Raw genomic sequence first — 24,786 nt, forward strand, 5'->3', positions numbered from 1 at the left:
GAGATGAAGATTGTCCTCTTTTGCCTTAGGCTCAGTCTTTTAAAAAAGTTAATCTCCTAAACCAGTTTTGTGATGTTTACAGGAGCACAGTAGTGTAAGGTTGTAATGTGGCAGTTTGGAAACATAAACACACACCTGTTGCTCAGTTAAATGGCAACCAGATGGACCCAAACCTTCTGCTGCAGCATGACTGAGGTCTGATGGACCCAGATGAGAACCCAGACAATGAGAACCCAGAGCACCTCTGTAATTACTGTCAGACACAAAATGAGACACATTAAGAGAGACAAGAGAGCACATGGGAGGTATTAGCCCTGCAAACTTGCCAGTTCATGTGCTGAGCAAAGTCTGGCTAGAGCATACATTAATATAGACATGATAAGGTTTTACGGTTGTTGATTTATTGACAGTTCTGTGGCTTTGCTTGGCATCATAGTCCTCATGTCGACCCATTATGTCCTCAGACATTTGCTTGTGGCAAAGTAATTGTCCCACTTAGCTGCTTGTAGTGATTCCTACCCACAACACACAGTTTTGACACTGAATTAACTATATTGCATCATTGCTGAAGTTGAGTATTTCTATGTGATTTGAATGAATTTTAATGATCTTCCCTTCATATATTTGGAAACGAACTGGACCCGTTTGCCTTTCAAAATAGGTTGAGATGTGCTTCAGAATGAAAGTTGTAAAATTTATAAAGTTCTACATTGACAAAAAGGGTTGTGCTAAATTTACCCTAATATATATTTTTTGTTTTAATATACTTAATCATATTCTGACCAACTGGGAACTTATGAGGTCTACAGGTGCCCCAAGTTATAATTATTAGCTAATTAGTTCGAAAATAAGCGGCTGCAGAATGGGGCATTTGGTAGCACTGTATGTCATTACTGCGTAATATTGGTTGCAATTTTCTGCTCTTTCCTTCCTGTATGTGAAAACTAAAGCCTTTGTAGCTATGGTTCTATTACATTGTCTATCTTTAGACTATGTAGGAATTTTGAATTGCAAAAAGGAAATTTACACAAACTGAGAAATAACAAAGCCTCCTTGTAAGACTTATAAAAGTTCATTGGAATCTTAAAAGAAACAAAATAATTTGGCCTTAATCATTAGATACATTAGTTAGGAATATATTTGGTTTTTGTAACACCAAGAAGTACCCGTGTCTTTTTTAGGAGACGCAAACTCCAAAACAAGAGCATTTCTATAAAGAAAAAAAATTAAATAAAGAAGATTCAACATGAGTATAAAACCAGATTAAGTTCATCATTGGAGCTGTCAAGATAAACTCAAAATCTTCCAGTGGAAATGTTTGAAACTCTTCAAAGAATAAATGCAATTTACAAACAAAGTAAAATACTGACAGTAGAGATAAACAATTTTATTAGGAACAGACTTTTGACTTTTTCCCCCCGTCTTAAAACCCTCTATGGCATGACTTTTTATTTTTGTGGGGAAGAAATATTTTCCTGCATTCTTTGGGAGCTTGGTGGTCCCTAATTACATGTCAATCATAAAATCGGACTCTGACACCTCCTGGAACCAGATTTGGGTTTGTTGCCTCAGGGTAACATTGGTCTAGAACACCAAGATTGTCTACACTGATTATGAGAAATGAAATACAAATCAAACAAAAACTATATTCATAAAAGAACTAATTTTTGGACAAAAATATGTCAAAAATCATGCCCCCCAAAAAATAAAATAAAGGAGCAATGTGAGGTACAGCTATGTGGTTTGTTGCCTGAGGGCAACGCCATGCCATAGAGGGTTAAGAATATTTTTATAAACTCACAATCAGCATCAAAATGCCTTTGTTGTTATTGTACAGAAGCCCAACTAAATTTCATTTCAGGTTATCTTATACTTAAAACATACAGGAGCAGAAGGCCATACGATTTTAAACAATCTTATCTTACAATGTGTGTAGGGATAAAAAATGTGAAACACTTCTGTATTTTTGCGACTATCCAAAAGAATACAGAGAAAACCAAAAGTCACACTTGCTCCAGTCCATTTACGGTGACTCACAGACTGCTCTGTGTACATAAACATCCAGCATGTTGCTGGAGCTATAAGTTGATGGAAAAGAGCTGAAATGCAAACCTGACAAACGTTCCTAAATGTAAACCTACAAAAGTTTCTCTTTAAATCTTTCTGTGATTGTTATTCTACTGTCACAATGTAAAGTGACAGTGTTAACAGAACCCTCGGTGCGTCCCTCTGAGATTTGCACCCTGCCCTTGTACACCTTATAAATCTGCAAACCCCCAGCACACAAACTGCTGGGAGTTGCAAACAAAAGAAAGCATAAAGTTCAGACTAACATCTTTGTTATGCAGTAAATCCTGTGAGCCTGGTGTGGTCTGTCACCTAAGCTTAACCTGAGGAAATTTGCCTAAATTATGATGTGATGAAAACACAACCAATTCATAAATATTATCTCCTCCTCACAGGAGATAAAGGTTGGTGAGTACTGGCTGGCAATGTGAAAGATGGAGGTTTATATCCACTGGTTTACATACATTCCTCCTTGCAACTCAACCAAACAATAACAACATTGTGTGAAGGGATTCATTTGCTATTTCTGATCATAGGTGATTTATCTCAAACTGGATAGTTTGTTTAAGTTTATGTATCTCTAAGACATCTTTTGATAACCTGATCTCTTCAGCACTACAAGCTCCTCCACAAATTAAACTCCCACATCTTGCTATGACACACTTTTTATGTGGTTCAGTACTTTTTAAATCTAAATCCCCTCCAGCTTCTCTGGAGAAATTCCACTGAAGGCGACCCACATCGAGCAGCACTTTCTAATCCAAGTGTGACAGCAACGTACCCCTATATAGCTCTGTTTGCTTACACAGATAATGCAATTTGTAAAGATAACTTTACTCTGCTCAACCACCCTACTGCAAAGCAAGGAAGATATTTTTAATTAAGTCTTTCATTTATTGTTGCAAGAAACTGGAAATAAACTTCCTCTCAGAATGCTAATACTTGGCAATATTTAAATTTGCAACATGCATGGTCTGCAAGAACTGAAACATTATATAAAAATGTTTTTGCAATGTATTTTTTTTTGTGTGTTTGCAGTGCATTTTCAAGGTGTGGCCAGAACAATGCGGGCTGATCAATTAATCTTCTTCCAAAGCTGTTTATACATAACATAGGTAAATGTACAAAAAAAATTCTCATCCTATATTTTCTATTGTTTCACCAAAAAGTTTGTAACCAATTATATTTAGAAGTCCTCTGAAGGTAAATCCACACCACATTCTGTCAGTCTTTACCACATTTGTTGTGAGTTGTTAACCTTACTCTGCTTTATTTAACTCCACTGTGCTTTTCATTATTCAGCATATTTAGCCACATAGACCAATTTCCATTTGTAGTCCCTGGGAGGTCAGTGGTATGAAACAACATTACAGCATTTAATCTCATGATTTGTCTAATTACAACATAATAGATTGAACAGTCACGGAAGAGAAAATTAGAAACACATGGTAAATTTATACAGATGTTATTTTTTGCCACCAACAAATTAACGACTTTATAAAACTGTAAAATAGTAAAACAAGTAACATAATTTTAAATAAATAAAGCATACACTTCCAGCTCAATTTCACTTCCACTAAGATTCGCACAGAGCCACTTGTTTAAGTCTATGGTTTAAAGTCTAGCCGGGTCACCTTTAACTAAAATAAGTTGTTTTATGGCGCCATCTAGAGGCCAAGTGGCATAAAAGCTGTAAAAACAGAGTTTTTAATAACTGGGTTTCATCATATTGTGGGTGGCAAGTTCACCTTGCAAGCCAATGCAAGTTGGGGTAGAAATGCTCATTAATAAGCAGAAGACTATACCTTCCTTTTATTCGAAGAAATTGTTTATGTTAATTGTTGCATATTTAAAATAAACAGCAAAAAACTGGTCGAACTATATTTTTATCCGGATCTGTAGCGGTTTTTGGCATGATCTATAACACATCAAGAATTTTATTTTTATTTATTTATCATCAACTGTAAGCATATTGGACTTATGCTCCTAATGCCTTGCAGTTTCACAACAGATCACAAAAGTCACAGTTTGATTGAAACTTTCTGTGACGTTTCAACAAAAAAAAAAAAAATGCCACTCGCAATATGGCAGCCACGATGACGTATCATCGACGCTCATGGGACGTCTGTCTATGCAAGGAAGCTTTGAGGAAGCCTAGCAAGCAACATGACATAATACGAGCTGGTGATGTTGTGTAACTACATTTCTTGTGAGTGACATTTTAAATCGTTGCTTAGTTACTGTATTTAATGTACCGACGTTGTTACAGACCGTTCTGATGTTTTATTTATCCTGTAATTTATGATTAGCTAACTGACGCTGAAGATCTTAGCCGAACAGCTGATGATGTGTTCCGCTCTCTGTTAGCTTAGCCGGCTAGCACATATGCACAGCCACATAAACAATAGAAGACCTTTCAATGGTCTGACGTTTATTACTCTTTTATATCCACACCTGTAACTTCATATGTTGTTCGGTTCTCTATTATACAATGTGTTTAGTGCCGGTGTTATTAAAGTTGATCAGTATTTATGTATTGCTGATCCCTTAATAATTTATATGTCTCAAAAGCAGTTCATGTATGGTATGGAAAGCTAACGTTTAGTGCTGCTAATTGTGAACTACTTGTAAAAATGTCTCTTTTGGACAATGTAATATATAGACCAATACTGATTTTCTTCAGTTTTATTGTTCATAGATACTTGAAGAAACATGTTGTTTAAAATTAGGAACGTATTTTCACATCCTAATTGCTCTGTTTGCAGCTTCATCATCATGCCTGTAGAAGCTGCAGAGCCCCAGGCGTCCTCCTCCTTCTCCAGCCCGGTTAGTGCTGCTCTCACTCCAGGAAGTTTGGAGGAGGATGGATCTGCAAGAGGATCTGCAGTCTGCACTTTCCCTGAGAACGGTCATGGTTCTGAGGCAGCTGCAGCCTACCCTGCCAACACTGGACCGGGGGAGGGTAACATTGGTAAGCTATGCTACGTGTTGGCAGGAATAACTGATGTAAGAAGAAGAAAATCTCAAAAAACAGATTCAATTAATCTACTGACATGATATGTGTGGCACGTCTAGCTGGCAAACGGTCGGGGACCTTGCTGCAGATCGACCGTCAGCGCATCCAAGTGGCATCTGCCAGCTCCGGAGCAGATGAGCTGCAAGGCCTTGGTGTGTTTGTGTATGATCAGGATGTCCTCGAGCAAGGTGTTCTGCAGCAAGTGGATGAGGCGATCCATGAAGCGAGTCAGGCTGCGGCAAAAGCTGAGGCTGAGAAGGAGTACCAGTCTGTGCTAGATGATGTCAGGTGAGCAACACTGTTTGTAAATGGTTTGATTTGGTTCTTTGCTATGTTTTTATGTTTTAATGAAGTGTTTTATTGAGATTTTTCTGAGAAAACAACTGTTATCTATGTGTTTAATGACCAATATGTTAAAAAATAAGGTCATATTGAGAAAAACCCTTGTGTGTTGTGAAAGTACGAAGACTTATTAAAATTTTTTCCAACTCTGGGAAACTCTGTGGAAAGGAAATCTGTGAAAATATGTGTCTAGGTGTTAGTGTGTGTCCTATTGTCTGAATAGTTGTATTCTTCTGTCCATCTACTTGTTTGCCCATCCATTTAGCTGTTGTTCATCCATCCATCTAAATTTCAGACTGGAAATTTATGGAATTTTATGGAATTTTCACCTGGATAGAAACTTTGGATTGTTATTTCTCAGTTTTTTTTTGTTTGTTTTTTTGTTATCTTTAAGCAACAGTCAGCAGTTTACTGATAAAGCTTATTCTGCTTTGCTCGTGTGTCTTGCAGGTCTGTTACATCATCTTTAAAACACATCAACAAGATTATTGAGCAGCTGTCTCCCTATGCAGCCTCCAGCAAGGATATCAGCAGGAAAATTGAGTCTGTAAAACGACAGAAAGAAAATAAGGTAAACCTGATATGTATACATTCCACGCCAAATAACTGATCAATAAAAACAGTGACATTAATTGCACAAAAAATGTGTTTCAGGAGAAACAGCTGAAAAAAGTAAGAGCGAAACAGAAGCGACTTCAGGCCATACTTGGAGGAGAGGACATTCAGAGAGTGGAAGCTGAGTTGTTGGCAGAAGATGATGAAGAAGGTGATGTGTTTTATGTTTTTACATTTCGCTGCTTTCACATGTACTTTCTAAGAAATGTATACACTGCTGAGAGATGCCTTATGTGATTTTTAAAAATATTTTGACACAAATATCTCGAATATTTCCAAGTAGGCAGAAATTATTTTTATGTAATTCAGTTCAGATGGTTTTACATATGGAAAACGAAAACTATCTGAAAGGACTAGCTTAAAAAATTATTCCTAGCTGAAAATTAATAACTTAAAGCACAAAAGAAGGCTACCTGATGACAATATATGATTTCCATTTTCTCCAGATTTACTATTTTTGTAGACTTTACTTGGGAGAGAGAAAATAACATAAACCTTGTTTGGAAAAAAACAATGTTTGTTGTCTGTGGTTTGTTTCCAGTCAGTTGTGTCATCACACATTTGCAAAGGACTTTGGATCCTGTTTGTTGCTGCCTATTAGGTGTGATGGAGATAAAAGATTTTATCTTAACATGAAAACAGAGCAACAGTTATGTAACGCAATAAAATTATTATACACTGTAGCTGTTGAGGCTCAATGGCAAGCAATTAACACATTTAGTTAGTTAAAATAAAAATACCCCGCTTTACTAAAGGCAGTTTCTAGAGAAAGTCAGTTTTATAATCTTTTCTATTGTTACTGTTATTTATGTTTGCACCGTTAAGTGTCATTCAGTTTACTGGTTGAAAACTGTGATAGAGTTGCAGACACATGGCATCAAGAGACAATATGGGAAGAAAACGAATTTGTGTCTTTAGGTTGTGTTCTGTTGGGAAACTTTGAGGCTTTACATCCAAGTGGATTTTAACTTGACAAGTATCACCTACCTTTTGCACCATTTCATGGAAATCATATTCAGAAATGACTGTTGTCTCTCTTGTCGGGATAATTTGCCATGCCTCAAAACAAAAGACGGTTCAGGGATGGTTTGAGCAGTACGACAAAAAGTTTGAGGCGTTAATATGTTCTCTGAATTGTGACCCAACAAGCAAGTCCGATCTGCCTGGCAACTTACAGGAACACAAAGTTCTGGCTAACATATTGGTTTCAGATACCAAAAGCATACCATAGGAGTGTAATATCAATGTATCTAACTCTGCATTTTTGTGTGTTTTACCAGAATCTGGACCATCCACGCTGGGCAGCATGCTCATGCCGGCACAGGAGACCGAATGGGAGGAACTCATCCGGAAAGGTCACATGACTCCTTTCGGTACCCGAATTCCACAGAAGGAGGCAAAGAAGGAGCCTCGGAAACTGATGCTGGCTGAGAACTCTGCGTTTGACCAGTACCTCGCGGACCAGGCCAAGTTGGCCACAGAGCGGAAGAAGGTACCTCTTCTTAAGAAGAAGAAAAGTTCTGCACTCCACCTTCATGAGAGGACCAAAACAGGAAAAACCGTCTCCTCACCCAAGGACAAAAAACTGAAGAAGCGCATGCGAAAGCTGCAGATAAATGCTTTGAAAACCCATCCTAAGGCTCGACCCAAGGCTGAGCCAAAACTTCCTAAGCCTCGGAGGAAACAACACACAGAGGGAGAGCAGACAGACAGTGAGGGGTCAGAGTACCTGCCCAGTGACGAGGGACTGGACTTGGACCAGGAGGAGAGGGAAGCCATGAATGAGGGCTTTGGGGACAGCAATGAGGATGACGAATATGAACTAAAACCGTACAAGAAGAAAACTGTGGGGGCAGGAAGGAAGAAAATGAAGAAAAACGACAGTGAGGATGAATACTCCCCTGAGAGTTCAGACGACGACAACGACAATAACCGGGGTAGATCAAAAAAATATAAAGACGACGGGGATGTGGACTACTACAGGCAGCGAATAAGGTAAGATTAGTTCTCTCAAATTACGAGTGTATGCAGAGGTTAAAAAACAAAGTTTTTTTATCAGCTACTCTTATGCATCAAGTCACGTTTGTAAATTTTCAACCAGGAAAAGATTTAGACTTTTTTTGTTTTTTTTGCATCGAATTTGCAATGGCAATTGTGTAAGTAGGCTATTGTTCTTGACTTTATTTAAGGTGAAAAGCAGTTGGTTTTGCTGGCTCTATAGTGCAGAGAGAGAGTGTTAATCCCAGATGAGATTGGCAGCTGTTTCTTGACTAAGCAAATTCACTCTCGGTTCTTCTCTTCTCTGCTCTTGCACTGGCCTAATTATCCTTCTGCACATGGTTTTATGCTCTCATTCACCCCGATGCTCAAATAAATGGAAGAGCAGCCCTAATGAGATTTCATATTTATAGCTGCCAAATAAATTGTGTTGGCACATGTATTTTTCTCGACTCCCAGCAACTAAATGTCAATACAAATGGGCAGACATGTCATGGTGGTGAGGCTGGGCTCATGTGAAGAATGATATTATTAGAGTGGGCTGGATTTCTGGTTGGGTTGCAGGGGGTGAAGCGGGGTGGGGGCAGAAAAGTGTAATTAACTGAACCAATGCTTAGTCTTGACTTAATTAGAGAGTGCGGTCTCCCAGGCCCAGCTAAAGGACCGGTTTTGTAACAGGGTGACAGGACCGGGCCCAAATGAAGATGGATTCTTATCCTGCACACCTCACACCTTTCTGGGGAACTCACACTGCTAATTGTCTGTATCAATCTTCATTTGCTGGATGACGACTGTGCCTTTAACTGCCCTCTCCCCTGCACTGTTAAGACTCTCCTCTTTAAAATAACTTATTTTGTTGCAAAATCTCCACTGTGCTCAGCGTAAGTACTTACAGCCCACTAACATATGAAAACATCCATGTATCTGTAATCAATCAATACATTTTTTAAAGTGCATTGCAAATTCATTAATAAATACAATTGCTGTTATATGTAAACTGATTTACTGTGCAGACATGCTCATTATCGATTTCCTTGTTTTAGGAAATGGAAGCGACAGCGGATTCGAGAACGAGAGGAGAAGCGAGAAAGAGGGGAGGAGCTTACAGACGACAGTGACGCAGAGTTTGACGAAGGCTTCAAAGTTCCTGGTTTCCTTTGGAAAAAACTGTACAAGTAGGTTCAGTGTGAACATTTACAATTAGGAAGATCATAAGGTATCCACAAATGCTTACACACTATATATCCACTAATGTTATCAGGGTACTTTGTCATAGAGTTCTCCCACTGTTCTGGTTGTCTGTTATAAGATGATAATAAACAGGAATATTTCGATAACTTGGAAAGAAACGAATGGGTTCATTGATAATTTATTAGTGGTTACGAAAAAAGAAATCTGTCGGGAGAATGTGTGTGTTTTGTCAGCCAACTCCTTAACATCTGTTAACTTGGATGTGTTTGGTCCCTGCAACATATTAATAACACCTCTAGGTACCAGCAGACCGGTGTGCGGTGGATGTGGGAACTCCACTGTCAGCAGGCAGGAGGCATCCTGGGAGACGAGATGGGATTGGGCAAAACTATCCAGGTCATCAGCTTTCTGGCAGGACTAAGCTACAGTAAACTGAGGACTAGAGGGTCCAACTACAGGTACACGCATATATACACACACACTTGCACATGTAAACTGTGTCCAGAGACTGTGTGTCTGTATGGTATGAATATTTGATCAGGAGGATTTCTGCTTGAGAGTGTTCGTCTGAATTATTAAACGTGTTTCAATTATCAGACTCCTCACTTTCTTACTGCAGACATAAGAGAAAACACTTACACTCTGCCTGTGTGTGTTTGAGGAAGACTGTTAGCGTCTTCATGGCTTCCTAAAATGAACCTTTTGACTCGTGAAATGTAGGCGGGGCAGGCGCCGGACGGCTAATCAGCCACAGAAAGCGCGGCATAGTGTTGGAGATAATCGGGTTTCGCTGCACAAATGACACTTTGTGCGTTTGATGGGTGGAGTCTCCCAGATGGTCAATACTGTGTCTACTATAGACGCCCACAAATTGATTGTTTGCAAACTCAATTATGGCCCAGTATCAATAGCTTCCACCAGTCAGAGGCTCATACCAGCCCATTAGTACACGTTGGTGTGTGTTTGACAATGGAATTGTAAATCTTTACAGAAGAGCTGAGGATATGTCCCATTAATTCCTTTGATTCTTAAGTTAGAGACACAGTTGCAGGAAAACTTTGTGTTGTTTCTTTAAGAAGTATGAAGTTGCATGCAAACCGAGCTCATTTTCCGTTTTTCATTTACCTCTCGATCACCAGTCTGGGCTGAAACATTTCTCTCTCGTGCTTGGTTCCAGATACGTCGGTTTAGGTCCAACGGTGATCGTGTGCCCAGCCACTGTGATGCACCAGTGGGTGAAGGAGTTCCACACCTGGTGGCCTCCTTTCAGAGTGGCGGTCCTGCATGAAACCGGCTCTTTCACCAGCAACAAGGTAATGTTTTTATTTGTGTGTGCTGGTGTCCATGTTTTAGCTTAAAGTGTTTAATGTCCTCTGGGAGGCACTAGAGGTCTGTATGTAGAGAGTTTGGTTCTGGTCTGGGTTTGCCCTTCCAGTGCTCATCATTTGCAGCATAGAAAATAAAAATAAAAAAGTTGTTTTACACTTCTATGCTGCAGGAAAAGTTGATTCCAGAGATAGCAGCGGGTCATGGCATCCTGATCACATCATATTCAGCAGTGAGAAATTTGCAAGACATCTTACAGCGCTATGACTGGCACTATGTTATACTGGATGAGGGCCACAAGATCAGGAACCCAAATGCTGGTGTGACTGTCGCCTGCAAACAGGTATCACTCACTCACACACACACGCACACGCACGCATACACACTAATGAGGATGCACAAAGTTCAGTAATGTTCCATCTTTTATAGGTAGTAGGTAATGTACTGAAGTTTCTTTATTGCAGTACAAATAAGTTTTCAGTGTGAAAAGAAGAAGCCATCATGAGAATGTTGAAAGGCAACCTAGATTAGGTGAAAAATATTTCAAATGCTTTCATTTTACAAAAATTATCAAACGTATCAAATTGTGACCAAGCTTTGTCTAGATTAGAGTCTCTGTCTGCCAGAACGCATATTAACACACTCATTAAACAGATAACCCTCCACCAATCAGCAAACTCACTAGTCATCACAATGAGAAGTACATTTTTAAGAATAAAATAGATTTCAATTTAATTTATCTTTATTTGCTTCAATTAAAGTGAAAGTAAGTCATGTAAAAGAGAGAGAAAACAGACAAAAGTGGGACCGCTGTGTTGTCGATGAGGCGTTGCTCTTTTTAAAGCATTAACAGATCAATGATGTGAGACAATAAGACGCATTGAAGAGTTTTCTGCCATTAATTGTGTCGTTAATATGTGGACCCATATTCTTGCTTTCTTCTCTGTAGTTTCGCACTCCTCACAGATTCATCCTGTCCGGCTCACCGATGCAGAACAACTTGAAGGAGCTGTGGTCTCTGTTTGACTTCGTCTTCCCTGGCAAACTAGGGACACTTCCTGTTTTCATGGAGCAGTTTTCTGTGCCAATAACTATGGGAGGATATAGCAACGCATCACCTGTCCAGGTACATGACGCTGCTGTGTGATGAAGGTGGTCTGTCAGGCGTTTAATCCCTTTTAACTTGATGACAAGGAGAGGTGGCAAGCAAACTCACATGAAGGCATTTCTGCACACTTCGTGGCTGGACTGAAGCCGGTCAGAAGGAAGGAGAGTGGAGCAACAGAGCTATTAAGCCTGGATAATGTAGGTCTGTGCAAAGGAACTTGAGTTCTTCCCTAATGTGTGAGAGTGGAAGAGGATGAAGTAAAGAGCCAGCGAGCTAAATTGTAGCTCTTTGTCATTAGCGTCTAATCGTTAATAACCCACTGACTGTATAGATTTAATTATTTAAGATGGCTATTGATGCTTCTTCCGCTGTCGATAATAAAAACCTTTACTAATTATTAATGTTATTAAATGGTCAGAGAGGGCAAAGCTCTGCTGCTTTATCCTAATCTTGAAAGTCGCAGAGCAGCCGCTCGATGCCACATAAAAAGCACGTATGTACAGACAGATGTGAATGAAAACGTACGTGTTTGGGGCTGGACTTGATGAGTGTGTGGAAATGGGATCCATTATCGGAGCTTGTTGCTCGCAGCCCCGTGTGGCTCCACTCAGCATCTTGTGCTGAGATCGCTGGATCCTCTACTGCCCTCCTCTGATTCTTTCCCTCTCTGACCTCCATTTAGCTCTGGATCCCTTCTTTTTATTTTCCCCTCCAGCATCGCCAGTGGTGTCTTTGATCCCCCTCCAGGTCCCCCAGTGAGTTAATGTTTAAAAGGCTAACTGGCTTTTAGCGCTAGCTTTAGATAAAGTGTAGCAGAGTGTTTACAGCGGGGGTTCCTAAGGATGGAACCAGGAGCTCCCCCTCTGTTTCCAATAAAGCTGATCAGTCCCAAAGATGAAAGAGGAGGGCGCGAGTCCACTGAGAGTAGAAGTGTTCTGGTCAGTGTTTACTGGCCGTCCTGAGAGGGACGGCAACGCGAGGGTCAAAACGAGACAATCAAGCCACTCAAACCGTGAAGTCTGAAACGCTTTGAAGTGTGTGTTCATGTCTGAGATTTGCCGGTTGTAATTTTTTGTAGGTCCAGACGGCGTTCAAGTGTGCATGTGTGTTGAGGGACACAATAAATCCTTACCTGCTCAGGAGAATGAAGGACGACGTCAAGGCCAACCTCTCCTTGCCTGATAAAAACGAACAGGTACCCCTCAAACCTAAATCCTCTCCACTATGTCGCTGTTTTTCTGTTACGTTTCCAGTCTTTGAGCATCCGATGACCTTGCATGGCTCCTGTCAGGTGAACCCAGCTAATAAAGTCCCTGTAAAGTAAAAGGAGCTGGTATTCATTAAAGTGGCTGGTCTCTGGTCTGTCCTCGTGGCTGATGCTGCTTGACTGCTCAGTCCACTTCAGCTCATTAAATCAGTCCCACAGGAAGGTGTTTTCTTCAACAACAACAACAAAAAAAAGCAAAATCACATTGCTCCCACTAATTTCTCCTTTCACTCACTTCACTTCATCAGGGGCCTTTAAAGTGGACATTCACTGCCCGTTACTCTGTCCTGATATGTTTGTGTGTCCAGGTGCTGTTCTGCAGATTAACAGATGAGCAGCGGCAGGTTTATCAAAGCTTCTTAGATTCCAAAGAAGTCTACCAAATACTAAATGGCGACATGCAGGTAAGTCTAATTTAAAACTCACAAAATATCGTATATCATAATTCTGGTTTTTGGAACTCCTTTTAATTCTTTTTTTTTTTTAACACAAAAGTTTAAATCTTATTCAGGATATATGTTGCTTTCTCCTTAAATCTCTAATCTTGCATATTTGACTCTAAGAGTTAAACGTCTTCTTCTTTGCTTTTTGCTGGAATTAATCATCAAGTCTGAACATTTCATCACTTGACTGAATACCAAACAATATAAACAAAGTGAGAAAGTAGAACAAATATGAAATAAATGTACCGTAACACAAATGAATTAAAACACAAAATGGATAAAATATTTTATCTTTTATCCATTTTGGATAAAATGGATATCCAAAATCCGTTTTAGTGGATTCTGGATATCCACTCAAAACTCCACCGTAAATGAGTGGAGCTTTGTAAATCACCAGGGGCCTCATGCATAATAGAGTGCGCAGTTTTCACACTAAAACTTGGCGTATAGAAAAATTTAGACAAGTACGGCACGCAAAAAAATGTATAAAACCACGCGCATGCACGTGGCTGCGCACCTTTCTTTTATACATCCTGAGTTGCGGGAAATTGAGCGCAGCTGCTGGTCTGCCCTGTCGCCACCCATAAATACATATGTAAATTAGTATAAATACCTGGAAGTTTGCCAACACATGAAGCTATAACCATGGCATCGTCCTTGTTCGAAGCAGTATAAGTATTTATAATAATAATAATTATATATTTTATTTAAAAAGGGGCTTTCAGGACACATAAGGTCTCCTCACAAAAATAAAAATAATACATTTTAAAGAAAAAAAAATCCAAATAAAACAATAAAGGGATCGTGCAAATGCCTGTTTGAACAGTAGCACTTCCAGCGGGGCAGACAGAGAGTCATTTGAGTGGGAATGTGGACGTTTATTCTAAATAGTGGAACCATGTGCATAAGTTGTACATTTACAGAGTAGAGATGCTTTCTGTCCAGAAAGGCGCATTCACAAAGCAATTTTTGCACAGAGATCCAGGATGATCAGTATGGGCAATCTAAACGCTAATAAACCATCATCAACATTTCCCAGCAGATCAATATGATCTCTGAACACACGCTCCCTCTGAATCCTTCCATTGGTGATGTTCTCCATCAGAGCCAAAGGGCTCCACATTTACGTGGCACACCTTCGCGCAGCTACTTGAATACGTGTGATTATACACACCTTGATTACCTTAAAAATAATCAAACCTGTCTGGAGTTAATCTGCTGATCCAACCCTGCTTTCTTTTTTCAGTCAGAATGAAATTACCCCATAGATGCATTTCATGTTCTTCGGCGCACAGACCAATCTTTCTGAGACAAAATCTAAGGAAAAGTACTATTTACATTCGAGTGAGGTTACATTTAGTGTGCGTGTTATGTTATTGTCTGAGGATAAATGCGGTTGAGTTTTATTGTTTACGTTTAAACAATAAAATATTAAAATCATGAAAAAATATCAGGTTTGAAACTTCTTGGTCTAAATAACATTTACTGTAGTCAAATTTCAGTGTATTTAGGCGAGTTTTGACGCTTTGTACTTTGATATTGTCCACAGAAAAAGTTTGCGTGGCTGCCGCACATTTTCACGCCAATGAAAAAATTTGCGTATATTTACGGAAACTTTGATGCAAAGTAAATTTTTATACGTGCCGACTTGTGCGGAAAATATAACGCCACACATTTTTTGTGCACTCACGCTTTATGCATGAGGCCCCTGATCTCACCAGAAGTTCAATGTCTTAAAGTTCCTGATATCGTTTGTCAGATTGGCAGCAGCTGAAAAAGTTTCTTGAGTGGGTGAGACAAATCAGCAGGTTGGGTTTGTCCAAACGTCATTTCAGCTCCCCTCGCTATCCTCTGCAGGACAAAAATTCTGCACTGCCACTCAGCCTAATGGTTAATATATTGACAACAAATTTCTTAGGCAGAAAATTTGTGATTTGAACTTTCTTTATGTATTACGACTAAAGTAAAATCAAGTTGTGGACAAAGAAAATATATATTTTGTATATGTTTTTTTTTGTAATGTACAGAGAAGCACCAATCTTCTTTTTTTGGTGCTGTTTCTGTTTTTCTATGAGATTTGAGTTTTTGAGGTTTGAGCCAGGACTACAAAGTACAAAAGAGGAACAAAAATGCCGCAAGTAGTTTTATGAAAGTATTAATTTTGAATCCAGCTCGAAATTAAGGAATTACAAGACTGTGTCCCCTAAATTTGTCTGATTTGAATTAATCAAAATTTCATGTGTTCTCAGACCAGAAATGCTGGATATTTTTGTCTTGTTCAGCTTGTAAGAATGTGGAAAAATTTCTCAAACTCTTGATCAGAGCCAAGAATGTGAGCCAAACAAGTGGATCTTTCTTTGTTTCTTTCTTTTTTCTGATATCTTGGGTTCTGAGGCGTTTGGATTCATAATTAAACCGAAGCCCCTGGAGATTAGCAGCACTGAGGAATTAAATGAAAAATCCACATGAATCTTACTTCTGAAATATCCTAACATGTATATTTTAATAAATGAGATAGAAGCTCCCATTTATCACAACTGACCAACTGGACGTGGTTGAAGAGCCATGGGTGACCAGATTGTTTGCACACACACACACACACACACACGCCCACTCCCCCTGAAGACATATTCAGTGGTCACTCTCAGTCCATTAACCACCATTAGTAATGCAGTGACCACTGGGCCCTCATCATGAAACACAGCCTTTATTGTCTGTAAATAAATAATTTAATTCATTCCTGTTGACTAAAGTAAATGGGCTTATTTGTTTAAAAGCACAGCTCTGCACAACCTTAAAATGAACAGTTTCTCTGCTCCGTAGGTTTTCTCGGGTTTGATTGCGCTGCGTAAGATCTGCAACCACCCGGACCTTTTCTCCGGCGGGCCCCGAATCCTGAGGGGAATCCCAGAGGACCAGCTGACCGAGGAGGAACACTTTGGCTTTTGGAAACGCTCGGGCAAGCTGATGGTGGTTGAGTCGCTGCTGCGCCTCTGGTTCAAACAGGGCCAGCGGGTCCTGCTCTTCACTCAGTCTAGACAGGTCAGGAACGCAAACACAAATATTTCCTTCTTCTTATTAAGACAATAAGGCTTCTTAAAAGAATTTGATTTAGGTATTTCTCAGGTCATGCTAAGTAAGGAGGAAGAAAGAGGGTACTGAATAATATTTACATTTTCAGACTATTCCCTTTGAAAAAGTTTAAAATCTGTCAGTCATTGCTTATTTTTGCATTTCTCTCTTTTTAAATCCTGACCACTGTAAACACTTTCGTCAAGAAGTTTTGTATTTGTATCCAAAATTCTCTTCTTTGGAAAAGTACGAAATTTAGAGATTAAAAATATGTCAGAACCCTACAGAATAAAGAGTTTATTTTTTGTTCTTATTAGATCGTGATGTCACATTTCCTGGCGTAAGTGTGTCGTAGACAGAGGAAGTGTGTGCATGTGACAGAGGCCCCAGCTGTTGCAGTCAATACCAATGAGATTAAACCTCAGAGGAAACCTGAGACCCTCCCTGTCGGCATCTCTGTCCATGTAATATTAATCTGCTCTAATCCTTTTAGAGCTAATCCAGACCTCAAACCCTGCTCTCTTCCCCTCTCCCCCCGTCTTCTTCACCGTCTCCCTCATGTACAGATGCTGGACATCTTGGAGGTGTTTGTGAGGGAGAAGGACTACTCGTACCTGAAAATGGACGGTACGACCGCGATTGCTTCCCGACAGCCGCTCATTGCTCGCTACAACGAGGTAAGGATTAACCTTCCCTAATGGCTCTGAGTGTTTCCCATGAAAATCCCGTCCTTAGGGACACAGTGCTGCAGTGGACCGCTGCTCAGCCTGAGGTGGAGACACTAATTGATGTTCAATCTGTTGTTCAGAGTGGAAATTCTTCTTTAATCTGTGTGTGATTAGTGGAAATATCGCTCGGCGCACATGTTTATCTTTAAAGGTACTTTAGAACTGTAATGTGTTTTAATTATTGCTTAGTGCTCTAAAAGGATGAACTACTTTATTAACGTCAGGAGTTTGAAATGTGATGAAATGTAATTTTTGCCAATGATTATCACAATAATATGTGTAAAAACTGTTGAAATGCTGCTTATTAACCACTGACATTTTACCCTGGCTGCGCTTTGTTACAGGACAAATCCATTTTTATCTTCCTGCTGACCACTAAAGTTGGTGGTCTGGGAGTCAATCTGACTGGAGCCAACAGAGTTATCATTTATGATCCAGACTGGAACCCCAGCACCGACACACAGGTTGGACACTTGCATACTATAATTCAAATAAAACACTTAGCAGCTGCATTATTACTCTGGTGATATAGACCTTCGCTAGTGTAGCCATGCCTCTTAAACTTTGTCACAACAAACTACAGTTTTACTTTCTTGGGAATTTATGTACATATTTTCAATTGGGAAATAAATGCAACTTCTGGTTAATGCTAGTTTGCCTTCAGAAGTTACTTAATATGTAGTCTTCTTGTTTGTAATTAGTATAAATCCAGGTCTGTGAAGGCCTCAGAGCTCATTAGTGAACAAACAGCATCTTAAAGCAGACAGGTCAGGGGTCAAGATTTGGAGAAGTTTAAAGCAGATTTAGGTTTTAAAACCACAACCCACTTTGTGAACATCTGACAAGGAGTTTGAAAGATCTGCAAACATACCAAGACATGTCTGCCCAGCAAAAGAAAAAGCCCTTATCAGTTCCATACCTAATCAGCCAGGAGGCCGGTGGTGACACTGCACCGCGGGCCTCCGGTAAGCAGAAGCTGCAGGTATCCATTGCTCAGGTGTGTCAACAGGAGAGCTAATCCGGCATGCTGTGTGGCAAACTGCCACGAGAAGAGGACGCAGCAAACATGGAAGACGGTCCTCCAGTCAGAGGAGACCAAAGTGTGTTTAGGACTTCATGCAAAAAGTGATTTGTGCTCATTCAGGCACATCATACCTGCCATAAGACGTGGTGGTGACAGTATCATGCTGTGGGGACGCTTTCATTCACCAGGAACAGGAAATTTTGTCATAGCGTTTATAGAAAGATGAGTGAAGCTAAATGAATGGCAATCAGGAATAAAATGACATGCTGCAGAAGGCTTGAGACTTGAGGTTCACCTTTCAGTGGTACAGCAACACTAAACAAACTCACAGAGCTACAACTGAATGGTTTAGATCAGGGGTCTCAAACTCCAGTCCTCGAGGGCTGCAGTCCTGCAACTTTTAGATGTTCCTCTGCTGCACCACACCTGAACAGAATAATTAGGTCACTAAGGCTCTGGAAAACTGATCTACACAAGGAGGAGGTCATTAAGTCATTTCATTCCAGTGTTTTGTACCTGTGGCACATCTAAAAACTGCAGGACTGCGGCCCTCGAGGACTGGAGTTTGAGACCCCTGGTTTAGATCAAAGCCTATTCATGGCCCAGTTAAAGTCCAGACCTAAACCTGATTGAAAAAGTCACTGGTGCTGAATACAAATGAATACAAACTTTTTTTAATAAAAGACAGATGGATACAGATGGCATTTCTACCAGTGTTACGTGATGCTGAGATCAATCAAACGTTTGGCCATTGTTTTTATTTTACCTGTCTTTATTTTCTTCCAGATATTTATATCTACGTGTCTGTCTCTGTTACTGTAGCTGCTTCTCAATACAGAGCATTTTCATCTTTCATACTGACTGTGCTTGATTCGATGCGATGTGATCTGTCGTTCACAGGCTCGAGAACGAGCGTGGAGGATTGGTCAAAAGCAGCAGGTAACAATCTACAGGCTGCTGACTGCAGGGACCATTGAAGAGAAAATCTACCACAGGTGATTTAATACCTATTTTAAACATGTGTGTGATCGCTCTGTTACACACACATAATAGATTCCAGAAAACCTGAGATTTTAACACATTTTTGTGTTTAGTTTTGTTCCCCTTTGACCTCACAGATCCCCGTTTCTTACCGTTTACCTCAGTTCAGTTTTACTATTTGCACTGTCCCACTTCTCAGTAATTGAAACGCTTTCCTACAATATTAAATGGCCAATTGAGGAGTCTGAAACTGTTGCTGTGTTTGGCTTGTGTCGGTGCGGAGCTCTTGGAAAAAAAAGCAGATTGAAGAGCTGCAGGGATTCTATTTTGATACCTGCAGCAGTGAACTTATTTAATTTTCTCATCCATCAGCCAAACTACTCTGCGGTGACATGATCAAAATTGCCTGCTGAGTTAAAAAGGAAAAACTAATTAGATACAAGTGTCTAATTCTGTATTATATCTGTTGCCATCCAGGCAAATCTTCAAGCAATTTCTCACCAATCGCATTCTAAAGGATCCCAAACAAAGACGGTTTTTCAAGTCTAATGACATCTACGAGCTTTTTACTTTGGCTGATCCTGACGGAACGCAGGGAACAGAGACCAGTGCCATATTTGCAGGTCTGTCTGTTTATTCTGTTACCAGAGAAACGTTTTATGGTGCTTTTTAATGTAAAAACTGTATGCTGGTACATTTAAATGTGTTAGAAGATAATCAAAAAGGTAATTTAGTGTAGTTATTCAACTGAAAAAGTGCAAATTATGCATAAATTTAATGCAGTGTTTATTACTGATCATTTTGATGAATGTGACTTACAGACAATGAGAACCACAAAAATCAGTTTCTTAGAAACTTAAGCAATAACATAAAAGTATACAAAAGGAAGAAAAGAATATACTCCATAAGTATTACAGAGTATATTCTTTCAGGGCATTTTTTGCATGAATTACTGCATCAAAGCTGGTGATTAGCTTGATGCTATGTGGAGATGTTAAGGAAGTCCAGGTTTTAGTAGCCACCTTCATCTTCTCTGTATTGTGTTTGGTAATTCTCATCTTCCTCTTGAAAATACTTCATAGATTATCGGTGAGATTTAGGTCTCTGTCTGTTGGTCAGTGAATCACAGTGGCTATGGTCTTTATTGGTACTTTTGACTGGAGGCTGGAGCCAAGCCCTGTGGGACAACGAAATCAATGTCTCCATAAAACTTGTCTACAGAGGGAAAAATCAAATTGTCCAAAATGTCCTATTAGATGGTGGCTCAGACTTTTGGACTTGAAAATACACAGTGGGCCAAGTCCAGCAGATGACATGACCCATGCGGAGTCAACATTTAATATTTCTTTACTAAAATTTTAAAATTGTGCTAATAGAATAATAACATTTTCAGTGAAAGTACATTTTCAAAGCCATATTCATCAAAAGTTAACAAATAACACTGCAGATGCGTCACAATACAATGTATCAATTTCACTGTTTGAGTTGAATTAGAAAAATAAATGAAGTGTTTGTAGATATTCTGTATAATGGAGATGCACCTGTGACAATCTTCCGAACAAGATGTAAGAACAAACTTACCAAGTTAAGTTTTTGTCTTTCAACAGGCACTGGGTCTGACGTAAAAGTACCCAAGAAACCTGACAGGTTAAAGTCCTCACCCTCCATCAACGGCATCAGCCATGATTATAGACCGTCTGCAGGAAAACAGAGAGAATCCGGTGCAGAGAACAGAAACGCATTATCATTAGGACACTCCAGCATATCTCCATCCAGTGGAAACTCTCAGGGTAAATCAAGCATGCCAACAGACAGTCGGAGCACAAACCAAAATGCAAAAAATATAGAGATGAGTAATTCTCCAAATACGCTTCTTGTAAGAGATGGTAATGATTCGGGTTTAGTTGAGAGAGCAAACAAAAGCCCAACCTCGACCAGCTGCCACCAGCACAGAGACAAAGACAGAGGAAAGCACAGGGAAAAAAGAAAGCACTGTGACTCCACGGGTACGGACAGACACAGGCATAAAAAACGGAAGCACTCCCGGGATGCTCGGTTCGAAGGCCACCGCATCTCTCATCTGGTGAAGAAACGTACTTTCAATAAACAAGAAAATGAAGAGACTTCGACAGAAGACCAGAAGAAATGCGACGATTATGTCTTGGCAAAGCTCTTTAGGAAATCCGGTAGGCTCAATGCGCGTCTGTAGTATTTGATGGGGATCTTATGTTTGGCTGGGTTATTCATCCTACTTGGTCTTCCTCAGGTATCCACAGTGTGATGCAACATGACAGTATCATGGAGTCATCCAACCCGGATTATGTTCTAGTGGAAGCAGAAGCCAACAGGGTGGCTAAAGATGCACTCAAAGCCCTTAAGATTTCTCGGCAGCAGTGCAGGTTGGCTTATAACAGACCTCCTCCTCCGCCTACTAAGTAAGTGTTTCTGCTGAGTTTACCAGGAGCTTTGCTTGTTCCATTGCAAACAAACATTATATTTTGCTTTTCTTTTTCTTCTCAGAAAACGTTTTGGACAAAAGAAGAATTCACTCTTAGTCACGTCTTCTGCTCAGCCTGTCGCCACTTCTGTTAAATGCAAGGTAACGGCATCACACGTTTCTGTACTTAGTCGATTTCAAATTTGTAAACTTGTGTGTTCGCTTAAATATTTCCTGTTTTTAGGATGCTGCTGTTGTGAAGAAGTCTATCTCAAAGAAGCCACCTTCAGGAGCTCATTTTAGTGGGGAAGGAGCAGATAATGATTCAAACTCAGCCCTGCTGTCGTCCACTTCACTGCTGGCCAAGATGAAAGCTCGAAACCACATCGCTAAGCCTTCCTCCCAGGGAGCAGCAGCAGCAGCAGAGGAGGAAGAAGAGGAACAGGAGGAGAATGGCCCTGGAGCTCCAGGAACAAGCTCTCCTCCTGCTCCCCCCACTGAGCACGATGAGCTGCTGGTGGATCTGCGCAACTTTGTGGCCTTCCAGGCAAGTGTGGACGGCGAGGCCACCACGCAGGAGGTGCTGGAGTATTTCAAACCCAGACTGACCCAGAAACAGGCGCCCGTCTTCAGAGAGCTGCTCAGGAGCATCTGTGACTTTCACCGGACCTGCGGTCAGGAGGGCATCTGGAGGCTGAAGGAGAACTTTCGCTGAAGCAGAGGAATGACTGTCAACTACAGGGGAAACAAAAAACAAAAAACTTCCAGCTATTAGCCTCTTATGATGAAGCTTATGTCTTTTTGTAAATGTTTTTATTTGTGAAATACTCACCAGACAGCGATAAAAATATTATGACATCAATCAGGAATACAACATTTAAATGGTGCGTTAGGGACTCTTTCTAGGAAAGCCAGTTTACTGTCTGAAACTTAAGTTGTAGCTCTGTTGCACACGTCTCCATGGTTTTTGTTCATTTTAATCTGGCTGTCTTTGAATTCGTTTTTGTGTCATATTGTCAAGCCATATTACCTCATATGCTGTCAGGTGAATTGTTTCCACTTAAACCACCTCACTTTTGTTGGATTTGTGATATTTTTCTATCAAGGGGAAAATGTGCCACTTTATAAATATTACTGTACAGCAGATTTGGGTGAATTTTCTAATGACTGACTGATCCGTCTGTCTGAATAAATGGACTTTAAGTTGCTTCATGTGGGGGAAAAAAATTCTACCTGCCTTTTTGTAGGTAAAATGCAAAATACGGTAGTAAATTAGTAACTATATTTAACTTGAATTGAACCTCCTGTCTTTTCTTGCATTTTTTTTGTGCAATAAACATCTGTAAGTTCTTGTTTTTATATAAAAAATGAAAGGGGGGTCAGATTTTACTTGAATGTGTTCTTAACATTTATAGTTACATTGAATTAGGGTAAGTAATGTTTTTATGGTGACTATTTGGAAGAAGATGACACTCACTGAAAAAAAGAAGAATTCTCACTTTAATCTCAGATTTTTGACATTTCTTCTCAAAATTCTTTGTAAAAACAAAAATCAGGAATCAGGTTAGAGACATGGCTAATATGTGAGAATTTTTTTTTACATTTTTTTATTTTGCTATCAACATGAAACACAAGGACAAAATACTCATTGTGGAATCATCGTTCTTCAGGCCTCCACTTTTTTGAGCTGAAGCCCAAACAGTAACGATCATAACGTATATCAATAGGTGGTTGTAGGTACTGAAATATGTGGTTTTCAAGTCAGACATTAATATACCCTACTGTGAGGTGACAACATGTTTTGATTTTATTTCTGTTAAACAACTGACTAGCATATGGAGCCGATTTCTGCTCAGGTTTGCAGTAAAATAGGCCGATAAATTCCTTCTTTCAGAGTTATTTGCTCTTTAAATGATGCCGTCATGTAATATAGCAATTCCTTAGCCAGAATTACAACACACGTAGAAAATGTATGCAGTAATTTGATTTATTTACTAGACTGTATCATTTTGCCAAATGTCCTAGTTATAAAATGTTTGCACATTTAGCAAAAAAAAAAGGCTGTTAAGTAGATTTGTATTCATTATTGATGAAGGCAAAGCAATGCTTTTATGAACTGTCTGTAGGACTCTAGCTTGATTGTTTAGCTTGGTTTTTGTGAGATTTGACTAATGAATGTAATTAATAATTTTATTGTTTTTTTTACCAATTCATAAACTGTTGGATCATATTTGATTACGATCAGATGTCCAGGAGCTTCAGGGCGCAATCAGGGATTTTTGCTATAACCTGGCACCATGCATATCTCCTTTTAAAAGCTTAAAGAAATGTTGCACACTGTAAAAATCAAATGGAGAAAAAAAAGCAAGTGGTACATAAATCCCAGCCATGACTAAATTGATTTTACAATAGATGATGAAAATCTCCACTCCACATGTTCTTTGAGGCCTAAAACTGAGATCATTACATTTCCATCTTAAGACCCTGTAGAAATCCTGTCATTTACCAGACATGCAAATTACAAGAAAAAAGACTGCTAACTTTTTTTTTATGAGTGCTTGAGGTGTCCCCTAATCTATAGCGCCCTGAGCAGTGAGCCATATTTTACCTATGAAGATCAGCCTCTGGTTGTGCAGCATATCGGAAAACTGTAGAAATAATGATTTCTTAAGTTATCTGAGAAATTTCAGGTGCAGGTCCTAGTTCGGGTCACAAAATTAACAAGAGTAGTGGGTCTAATTGAAAAAAAAAAAAAGGAACAAAAAATCCTGCCCGCTGACACGGAGCTCTGTAATGTCGTTACAGGCGCTTGAATAATCATCGGGGGATTCAGAGAAAAGTCGCTGACAGAAAACAATCACACTTCAGCCCTGCGCTTCTGTCAGAGTAGTCTAGACCAAATGTTGGGATAAAGTTATCAACTCTTATTTGATTTCAATTTTCTCCACGCACTTCACCGAGGTCATAATAACAACTTTATTTTCAGTGGTGCATAAATTAATTACGCGCATTTAATAACTAAAATATCATTATATTCCCCCTTTAATAACATAAACGCTGCACGCCAGGGAAACCCTTAATAGCGCGGGGCCCTGTAACTGGCCATTATCCGCCTGTAATGATATTACAGAACCAATTACGCGCCATTAGAAGGGATTTTCTGCACTTTAT

The 24,786-nt window shown here is 39.7% G+C and overlaps 1 protein-coding gene across 1 annotated transcript; it reads left to right on the top strand.

Moving 5' to 3' along the window:
- Positions 1 to 4,197: 4,197 nt before the first annotated feature.
- ercc6 (ERCC excision repair 6, chromatin remodeling factor) lies at positions 4,198 to 23,755 on the top strand. Its single transcript, XM_005815426.3, has 22 exons — positions 4,198 to 4,276; positions 4,833 to 5,038; positions 5,143 to 5,371; positions 5,876 to 5,996; positions 6,080 to 6,191; positions 7,321 to 8,035; positions 9,082 to 9,213; positions 9,529 to 9,687; positions 10,407 to 10,542; positions 10,728 to 10,898; positions 11,505 to 11,681; positions 12,742 to 12,858; positions 13,239 to 13,334; positions 16,197 to 16,415; positions 17,012 to 17,122; positions 17,518 to 17,637; positions 19,098 to 19,192; positions 19,656 to 19,801; positions 20,786 to 21,364; positions 21,445 to 21,613; positions 21,699 to 21,777; positions 21,860 to 23,755. Exons 2-22 carry the CDS (start codon positions 4,843 to 4,845, stop codon positions 22,328 to 22,330), a joined length of 4,350 nt encoding a protein of 1,449 aa, XP_005815483.2. The 5' UTR covers positions 4,198 to 4,276; positions 4,833 to 4,842; the 3' UTR covers positions 22,331 to 23,755.
- The last annotated feature ends 1,031 nt before the right edge of the window (positions 23,756 to 24,786 follow it).

Source organism: Xiphophorus maculatus, chromosome 22 (genome assembly GCF_002775205.1).
Source record: "Xiphophorus maculatus strain JP 163 A chromosome 22, X_maculatus-5.0-male, whole genome shotgun sequence".
In the NCBI taxonomy this organism is placed as follows: Eukaryota; Metazoa; Chordata; class Actinopteri; order Cyprinodontiformes; family Poeciliidae; genus Xiphophorus; species Xiphophorus maculatus.

Excerpts from the sequence above, each read along its gene's own strand:
- ercc6 (XM_005815426.3), top strand. The coding sequence starts at position 4,843 with ATGCCTGTAGAAGCTGCAGAGCCCCAGGCGTCCTCCTCCTTCTCCAGC. Across the intron at positions 5,997-6,079 it reads AACGACAGAAAGAAAATAAG|GAGAAACAGCTGAAAAAAGT; the intron begins GTAAACCTGATA and ends AATGTGTTTCAG. Across the intron at positions 9,688-10,406 it reads ACTAGAGGGTCCAACTACAG|ATACGTCGGTTTAGGTCCAA; the intron begins GTACACGCATAT and ends GCTTGGTTCCAG.